The sequence below is a fragment of the Mustela lutreola genome, chromosome X (genome assembly GCF_030435805.1).
Source record: "Mustela lutreola isolate mMusLut2 chromosome X, mMusLut2.pri, whole genome shotgun sequence".
NCBI lineage: Eukaryota > Metazoa > Chordata > Mammalia > Carnivora > Mustelidae > Mustela > Mustela lutreola.
In genome coordinates this window covers 133,056,475-133,066,773 of record NC_081308.1, presented here as the reverse complement: position 1 = coordinate 133,066,773, position 10,299 = coordinate 133,056,475, and the positions used below count along the sequence as shown (strand labels likewise).

The 10,299-nt window shown below is 38.5% G+C and overlaps 1 protein-coding gene across 1 annotated transcript in view; it reads right to left on the bottom strand.

Annotated features, from left to right (window-relative positions):
* Window positions 1-6,351: 6,351 nt before the first annotated feature.
* VAMP7 (vesicle associated membrane protein 7) overlaps window positions 6,352-10,299 on the bottom strand; it is a 44,089-nt gene continuing 40,141 nt past the window's right edge. Inside the window, exon 8 of the mRNA XM_059157550.1 lies at window positions 6,352-8,171. Within this exon, the coding sequence (XP_059013533.1) occupies window positions 8,103-8,171 (69 nt within the window). The 3' untranslated portion in view covers window positions 6,352-8,102. The remainder of the gene's footprint in view (window positions 8,172-10,299) is intronic.

The following is a 10,299-nucleotide window of genomic DNA, read 5'->3' as shown; positions in this document are numbered from 1 at the left end:
TAGTGGGAAGGGAAACGAAAGATGAAGAGAAGCCAACTTCTATTATTTTGCACTAAAATTGCAATGAAGCAAGAGGTAGCTATGATCTTAAACTGTGAGAGGCAATGAATTAGGAGAGGGCTGAAAAAAGGAAATCACTGAAGGGTTCTGACAATACAATGGAAAAAGACTTCTTGTCTTATCAATAGGTTTCTTGAAATATTTTATTTCTTTGTCAACTCTTTGAAATGCATACTCTATTGTGACATTGTGTGACATTTATTATGAGGAACTCAGTACAAAGAATGGAGAAGTGGAAAGGAAACCCAGAACTTAACTCCTATCCCTAACCCACGTCTAACCCCAACCCAAACCCTAAACCTTAATCCTGAATATTTAGTCCCAAATGTCAACAGTGGCAAGATTGAGAAATCCTGGTCTAGGCCACACCCTTCTGAATACTTTTCCAAATCCTCTGTAAGTCATAAGATTTTCCAGTCTGCCTGGTAGGTACAGGCAAAATTCCTTTCCTGTATGAGTGTAGGATACCGTTCCCTGTAATATTTTGTGGGTTCTTTGCATTTGAGTAGTTTCCTCAGATCTCTGGAGTCCTCTCTTTGCAGCTCTTTCCTCTCCAATACCCAGCTCTACAGAGACTATGTATCTTGGTCTTCATGGAAATCTCAGATGTGTTTCAACTTAGGGAATCGGCTGGCCTTTTCCTGGGTTCCTCCTCACTATGTAATTGTCTGGGTGCCATCTCAACCTAATAAGCTGGGGCAATTAATGGGTTCACCTCTTTGAAGTATCACTGCCTTACATTGCTTAGAGTCGTGTCTTAAAAACTGTTGTTTCATGTATTTTTCTTCCTTTGGGGGGGGTTATTTAAGAACAGAGGGTAAATACAGTCCGTGTTACTCCAACTTGCACAGAAATGAAAGTGTGTAGAGGGCACTACTGAATTTCATGTTCCCTCTCTGTCCATGAGACCTTCAAACGTTTTCTTTTTGTTCCAAAAGTAGAATGGAAACAAAAAGGGTAAATCAGGGAATCAACCTGTGCATATGAATTTTTTCATATAGTGTTGTCATGGTTTTCCTTCACTTTGGAAAAGAGATGTAAAGTCACAACATATTTCAGATTTAGAAAATGTTTTGGTATAATAAGCAGCATGAATCTCCAACAATTGTGTACAGTGTACCCTGACCAAAAGAATGTATTAACTTACCCAAATGGTCTTTCTTCATGTGGTAAAGCAGTTGAAATGATCTTATGAATGATTCTAGGAGGAACTGGCTGTGCTGGACTGGAACCAATGCTCTTGCCAGAAGCTGGGAATTTTACAGAAACTTCTTTACCTGTATGATTTTAGGATTATGTCTTGCCAGTGAAATGAATTCATGTGATACTTGGGAAGCAGAAAGGAAGTGGAGTCCAACACTCTCTGAAGGTTAGGGCAGTCAGACACAAAGGTGCTCAAGTGCCTAGTGTGCCACAGATTTTTCTCAATCTCTTCCACTCAACATCCACTACATCTTCCTGTCTGCTGCTTCTACTGACCAAGTACATGACTGCAAGCCAGGTACTTCCCATCCAGTCTACTGAGACTGTGGCTTCCACTAATTTTTCCACATGACCTTTTTCACACAGTTACTTTGGCAAACAGACATGTAGGGATTCTCAGGTTTTCCAGCAAGCTCCAACCTGTCCACAAGTGCCAGTGCTTCAAGTAGAAAAGCTTGGGACTATTCTTCTGTTCCCCGGTACCTGCCTTCCAGATTTTCCCTTCCTGGTTTGTCAGACACTTGTGTAAGCTTAAATCCTATATTATACCCCTTGCTTCTGTAATATTTGCCTTGTGTTTTCCTCAGTGATTTTTTTTAAAAGATTTTATTTATTTATTTAACAGAGATATCACAAGTAGGCAGGGAGGCAGGCAGAGAGAGAGGGGGAAGCAGGCTCCCTGAGCAGAGAGCCCAATGCTGGGCTCAATCCCAGGATGCTGAGATCATGACGGGAGCCAAAGGCAGAGGCCCAACCCACTGAGCCACCCAGGTGCCCCTCCTCAGTGATTTCAAAGTGATTCATAGATCAAACACCACCATCATCATCACCACACCACTTCATTTATTATACTTAAAAAGATGGAGCAGTCAGAGATAGATCTGCTTTTAATATAGGACTCTGTAGGACAGTCTACTGCTGCTATTATTGTTGTTACAGCCATTTCCTTCAAGATACTTTAGGAAGCAACCCAATTTCTTCATCTGTCCCAAGGCTGGGAAAGATAGGTACCAGCAGAGTAAAGCAAGCATTTCTTGTAAAAGTAAAAAACCATTTCTTTTTTTTTTTTTCCAGAGTAAAGCAAGGAGGAAACCTTATCTGATGTAAGCCATATCCATTCATTCTAAAGGAAAATATGGACTGTGTCACCATTTGACCTCACAGCCAAGGTTTTGAAGTACAGAGAAATAGCTACCTTGTGCCACTTCATTCTCTGTTCATAACAACTAAATACATTTTTTTTCTGTGTCTGATTAGGGAAGGAATACTTCAGCTGAAACCTGCATGAGGCCTGGGCAGAAGTTAAATGTGATGTTTTGAGTTGCCTTAGCCTAAACAACAACAAAAAAATTCTACCTCATTCCTGACTTCAGTTACCTAGGTTCAAGTAGCTGATTATTGTTTTGTTGTGGCCCAACGTTTTGTACATTTGATCTTTGTCCTTCTTTTCTCTTTTTTTCTGTTTAGCTAACCCTGTTAGCTAGCCCTGTTTGAATGACTATCCCCTACCCTCTTATGCCTTCCTTTGAGGCATTTCATTCAGAATCTCTCATTCAACTTTAGAAAGACTTTTCCAGAATCACGTCAAAATGGATTACACTCCCTTGAGTTCTTTTCAATTGTATCTCAATCATGGTCTAAGGATATAGTTGTGGTGGCTGTATATACATATGCATGCACACACATATAATATTTAATTATATATTTACTATATGATATTTCATTATATGTAATTAATTAAATTTAATTGAATCATTCAATAATTATATATTTACTATAGAATATATACATACTATATATATATAAAATATATATAAATATATAAATTTCTTCTGTGTCTATTGGTTTTGAAGGAAGTATATACACCTGAGACCAATGCTCTATACTGAAAGGGTCCAGGTCACATTTTTTTTTCTTTCAAGTTTTTATTTAAATTCTAGTTAACATGTAGTGAAATACAGATTAGTGATTCATCACTTACATATAATGCTCAGTGCTCATCACAAGTACCTACCTTAATACCCATTACCCATTTAGCCCATCCCCCACCCACATCCCCTTCATCAACTCTGTTTTCTATAGTTAAGAATCTCTTCTAGTTTCCCCTCTCCCTTACATTCATCTGTTTCTTAAATTCCATATATAAGTGAAATCACATGGTATTTATCTTTCTCTGACTTATTTCACTAGCTGAGTAATATTCCATTGTGTGTGCATATATATTTTATATATCAAATATATACATACATATATATATACACACAGGTATGATAGATATATATATCATATCTTCATTATGAACACATCAGTCGATGGACACTTAGGCTCTTTCCATAATTTGGCTATGGTTGATAACGCTGCTATAAACCAGGATGTGTGTGTCCCTTTGAATCAGTATTTTCGTATCCTTTGGATAAATAACTAGTACTGCAATTCCTGGGTCATAGGGTAGCTCCACTTTTAACTTTTTTGAGGAAACTCCATACTGTTTTCCACAGTGGCTACACCAGTTTGCATTCTCACAAACAGTGCAAGAGGGTTCCCCTTTCTCTGCACCCTCATCAACATCTACTATTTTCTGTGTTGTTCGTTTTAGTCATTCTAACAGGTATAAGATGGTATCTCATAGTAGTTCTGATTTGTATTTCTGATGATGGTTGATGTTGAATATCTTTGCATGTGTCCATTAGCCAACTCGATGTCATCTGTGGAAAAATGTCTATTCATGTCTTTTGTCCATTTCTTAACTGGATTATTTGGGTTTCTTGGGTGTTGAGTTTGACAATTTTTTTATAGATTTGGGATACTAACCCTCTTTATCAGATATGTCACTTGCAAATATCTTCTCTCACTATGTAGTCTGCCTTTTAGTTTTATTGATTGCCATTATTTTCAGGAGCAGGACACATAATAGGCTTTCCTAACACACAAGAGGAGACCCAGAAAAGATGCCAAGATGGAGGAATTCTTCCTCCCTCCCCCCCCCCAAAAAAAAAAAAATAAAAACCAAGAAGAGGTCACAGCCAGGGATCTAATCAAAACATGTATAATATGCTCGGATCAGAATTTGAAACAATTATACATATAGTAGCCAGACTTGAGAAAAGACCACAGAGATAAAAGCCCTAAAAACTAATCAGACATCCAGTCTTTTTGTTGCTTTTGGTCTTTTTTTCCCCACTCAGAGTCCCCCTTTAGTATTCCTTGGAGGACTGCTTTAGTGGTCATGAACTCCTTCAGTTTTTGTCTGGGAACAACTACTCCTTCTATTCTGAAAGACAGACAGCCTTGTTGGGTAAAGTATTCTTGGCTGCATATTTTTCCCATTCAGCACATTAAATATATCATGCCATGCTCTTCTGGCCTGTCAAGTTTCTGTGGAGAGATCTCCTTTTACCTTATTTGTCTTCCCTTGTAGCTTAAGGATTTATTTTCCCTTGCTGCTTTCAGGACTTTCCTTATCTCTGTATTTTGCAAATTTTACTATGATATAGCTTGGTGTATGATATAGCTTGGCCTGCTTTTGTCAATTTTGATGGGAGTTCTTTGTGCCTCCTGGATTTGGATGTCTATTTCCTTCCACAAGTTAGGCAAGTTTTTTTGGCTATAATTTGCTCAAATAAACCCTTTTCCTTCTCTTCTTGGACTCCTATGATTCAAATGCTATGCTTTATGGAGTCACCGAGTTCCCTAAGTATACATTTATGATCCAATATTTTTCTTCCCCTCTTTTCAGCTTCATTATTTTCCATAATTTTATCTTTTATATAACTTATTCATTCCTCTGATACTTCCATCCTTGTGGTCATTACATCCAGTCAGTATTGCATCTTGGTCATAGCAGACCCAGAGAGGGGAGTTCATGCCTGTCACTGTTCAAAGTCCTCACAGAGGAGCTGACAATCTCCCTTCACGTGTCCCAGACATCCCTCAGATCCCTGCCTTCACCCTGTGTCCAAAGTGTCTGCCCACCTGGCAGCACAGTGCTATTTTATCTCAGGTTCACCAGCTGGGTTTCAAAACCCTACATTTTAGGGACTATGTGTGGCACAGACCTGTGCTGATCCTCTTAGTGAGATTCCCACCATGCTCTGGCTGTGCCAGTTTGTCCTAGGGCAGTCACACAAATGCACAGGGGCTTGGGAGTTTATGGTGAAGTGCAGTAAAAAGCCAGTGTCCAGGTTAGCTGCCCTCAGCAGGTGCTTCTACTCCTATGCTAGTGAACAGGGCAGCTCAATGGTGCCCACCAGCTCTTTTGTCTCCAGATAGGCCATGCCACCTCTCCCAAATGGACTTTCAAGAAGAGGAACCGTTTCTCCTGGTGTTACCCAGGGGATCCTCGGGCCACAATATCCACTTGGGCCTCTGCCCTCCTTCCCCACAAGAGCATGGTTAAGCCCACCAGGCATGACCCCAGAGATTGCAGGTACTTCTAAAACTTCAGATTTTGAGCTCTGCTGCTTATAAAAACTTGCAATCATCAGCCCCTCTTGCTTTCCCTGTCAATTTTTTTTTTTTTTAATTTTTTATTTTTTATAAACATATATTTTTATCCCCAGGGGTACAGGTCTGTGAATCACCAGGTTTACACACTTCACAGCACTCACCAAATCACATACCCTCCCCAATGTCCATAATCCCACCCCCTTCTCCCAAACCCCCTCCCCCCGGCAACCCTGTCAATGGTTTTGAGCAAGTGTCTGTCTTGTGCACTGCTCTGTGTACTGCTCTCTCTCTCTCTTCCCTCTACTCTCCCTGATCAGGGCTGCCTCCCCTCCAGACCACCTGCAATTCTTTTTTCCCCCAAATCATGTCTCCATATCTTCTACTTCCCATGATGTGGCCTTTTTTCTGCCACTAGTGTTGCAGTCTGTACTGTCAATCCTCAGATCGATTTCTTAGGTGTTTAGAATGATTTGATATTTATCTAGCTGTGTTCAAGGGATGAGGCAAGTATAAGGTACCCCTCTTCCTCCTTCATCTTAACTCCTCCCCAGGTCACATTTCTTAATGTATTTTTAGTGTAAGTGAACTATGGCAAAATGTCATCAAAAGAAATTAGATTCCAGGAGGAAATTCTAAAGCTCATTACATTACTCTTAAATTTTATTAATGCCTTCAAGTTTGTGCATCATTTAAAACAAGATATGTGCTTTAAAAAGCATTCTTATACATAAATAGACCAATGAACAGCTAAGTAATTTATCCCTAAAACATGCACATCATTTTTATTCAGGTGTGTATAAGAAAGGGAAATAAGCTTTAAGTCTTCTTTGGATTAAAGACATTTGGAAATTATTACTGAATAATGCCAAATGTTTTCCTGGAACAAAAGTGTTTTTCCAATAGGAAATGCTGATATAATTAAAAGGCATTAGTGTTGATAAAGAAGACCAAGAAACATTGGCGCCATGTGTGATCATCAAGAAAGGAGTTCCAGTGGGCCTAAAGTATATGTCAAAGAAATGAATCTAGTAGCATGAATCAAAAGGTTTAGATGGAAGAACAGGTAGCAAGAGCCAGATTATGAGACACATATATATTCAAGGCACATGACTAGGATTACACAGGTGGCTAGGTTTTATAGACTACTTTGCTCTTTCATTTGGAAAATAGTCAAATGTAATATAATTTCCACTTACTGGCATTTATTGATAAATAAATGATTTAGGGCAGCAAATATCCTTTCAGATACACACCAAAAGTACATTAATAGGTAACAGATGTCAGTGTAGCCAAAGCAGTATGATTACACTCCAGTTTTCCCGCACTGCAGTTAAATGGATGTTAAAAACTGGCTGGTATTATTTCTACATATCATACTGTCTACTCTCCAGTTTCACAAAATAATTCTTCAAAGATAGTCAGATCACAGAATTTATTAATCCATAAAGGATACTGAAACTACTATTCAACAGAACTCAAACCCAAACCCTAGAGTTGACTGTTGACCATATTCAGTTTGGGCTTATGTTCCATACTACCTCTCCCTCATACACCTGAACACTAGTATATCACCGTGGTTGTCTTATTTTTCTCTGGTGAGCCAGAAGAATTTGCCTCGCCACCTCATCCACTACCTGTTCTATTAACTATACAATTGCCCTAAATATCCACAAAAAGAAAGAAATATAAAAAAAACCCACAATCTTCAACAATATTTAAGCCATCATCTTTTCAAATCAAGTGCAATGGGGGAAAGAGAGGTTTGTGAAAGGTCAAAAGTTTCTTCCTGAAAGTGAATACTAGAAGGAAAAGGTTAATTCTGTATATTTCTAATGGGCTAGCAAAATGTTCCCCATATGACTGACAGAATATGTTTAAAACTTTACCTGCATGGGCTCCTAGAAACAAGGAGCACCAACAAATTATTTACAATTCCCCAAATAACGATTTTCCATTTAAATTGTTTTCAAGCACCTAAAACTCTTCAATAGCAAAAGATGAGATGTTAGCGATGCTCTCTGTGTCTGGAATACAAAGTTCATCCAAAGTCTTAGTAGACAGCTAGTAGGTGGTTTCAACCTTGGTGACAGCTCTGTGCAATTACAAGTAAAACTGTTTCTCTAAATAGATGACTCTAATTAACAAACTAAAGAAACAAAAGCCTTTTTAAAGGTACTGCTGCAATAAATGGTTAAATCTGAAGTACACTAGAATAAACTAGACAAAGATAAATCTGGACACATACAACAAGATTTAAAAACAAAAAAGAAACAGAAAACAGCTGAAGATACTGGCAGATACCATCTGTCAGTATTCAAAGGCTTAAGTCACATGGATTGCTTTTAATTCCTTGTTGTCTCATATCCTTGGTTAATGACAACTTTTTTTTTTTTTTATTTCTTCACACAGCTTGGCCATGTAAATCCACCACAGAGAGGTGACACAATGATATAGATGAACACCTAGAGGGAGAAGGAAGGCAATTTTATTTTCTTGAATCCATCACAGACTCATAAATAATATATAAAGCAAGGTAAAAACCTATAAAAAGATACTGGTTCCATTACAGTAGCAGTTGTAAAGTAATATAATACACCAATCAAGTATGTTCAAAGGCAGAAGCGGAGTTAAAGGGAACCTTTCTGATATAACTCACACATTTGAATTCCACTATACCTTTTTTTTTTTTTTTTGAAGATTTTATTTATTTATTTAAAAGATTTTATTTATTTATTTATTTATTTAAAAGATTTTATTTATTTATTTGACAGACAGAGATTAGAAGTAGGCAGAGAGGCAGTCAGAGAGAGGAGGAAGCAAGCTTCCTGCTGAGCAGAGAGCCTGAAGTGGGGCTCGATCCCAGGACCCTGGGATCATGACCTGAGCCGAAGGCAGAGGCTTTAACCCACTGAGCCACCCAGGCGCCCCAAGATTTTATTTATTTATTTGACAGAGAGAGAACACAAGTAGGCAGAGAGGCAGGCAGGCGGGCGGGGTGGTGGGGAAAGCAGGCTCCCCGCTGAGCAGAGAACCCAATGTGGGGCTCAATCCCAGGGTCCTGGGATCATGACCTGAGCCGAAGGCAGAGAACTAACCCACTGAGCCACCAGGCGCCCCTCCACTATACTTTTTTCATTGGGGTAAAAAGCAGTGGAGTTGTTTCTCTTATTGGAAACCATGCAGAATCATCATTAATTATCAAGATCACAAATTATCCTAATTCTCCTGAGGCATGATTTTATTATTTTTATGAAGCATATTTTTAGGTTTTATACACATCTTACTTTTCATTATTAGGATGATTAGAAATGTTTAAAAGTTTGAGGAGAGATTACGTATCTCTATCACCCATGAGCAAGAAATGTTGCTATTAACCTTTTGGTGAATAATGACATGACAATTACAATTACCAAATCAAAAGAAAGCTGATGATACAAGTAACACAGTAAAAATGCTATTCCTATTCCTATTAAAATCATTAACTTTTTAACTGTATTGGGTTTTTGAAATACACACACACACACACACATACATACCTATTTTATTTTCTTAAAGATTTTATTTGAGAGAGTGAGAAAGAGAGAAAGCATAAGCAGGAGTAGGAGCAGAGGCTGAGAGAGAAGCAGCCCCCCCGCTGAGCAGGTAGCCCATTGCTGGGCTTGGTCCCAGAAACCTGGGATCACGACCTGAGCTGAAGGCAGACCTGAAGGCAGACACTTAATGAACTGAGTCATCCAGGCACCCCTGAAGTATTTTTTAATAGTATGCTTGTTCACATTACTAAATTCCAACAAATAGATTTATTTTAAACATTAGGTTCACTGCATTGATTTCATCATTTGTCTTGCTTTAAATTATAATTTTTTTTATATCTTCAATGGTTGATTTCATTACTCAATGTTAGGGAAAAAAACACACTTATGAATTCCATGCTTGCTCCCAAAAGTCAGCAGGGTATTTTTACCTTACTTCTCTATAAATGTGAGGGAGGGTGGTGGTTTACAGCAAATTCTGGTTCTTAATGAATTTGCGTGCACACACACACACACAGATATTCCAAATTGACATGAAGTTGACTATTTGCCACAGCTGAAATATAAGGATTTTTAAAGCTGAAGTACAATATATTAGGCAACAAGAGCTTTTGGGAAAGATTGATACTGCATTAAGAGCAGTGCTATGTATATAAATGATTAATAAATACAATCTGGATTTAACAACAATTCAGCTTTATAAATCAATCTAAATTCATAGACCCAAGTAGAAGGAAGAAGCTAAGCTGAGGAGCCTAGAATGTGCTACCTGAGTCTCCTGAGCAAGGAGACATTCTAGGCTATGGTGCAATTTTCAACAGATCTATGGCTGCTCTTCTGTTAGGTAAATGCAGCTATCTAAGGTGGAGGTCTTTCAACATGGGTCAAGGAAAAGTGGAGCTGAGTCAGAGGTATCCGCTCAGAGTTAACTTCGGGTTTCTGCAAATGGCAAGAGGATGAGGAGAAAGGCTGTTTCACCCAGCCATAAACTACCCCCAAAGTAAAGCATCTCCCTCTCATCCCCCTTAGAGCAACAGCTCTCAAACTTTTCATTCAG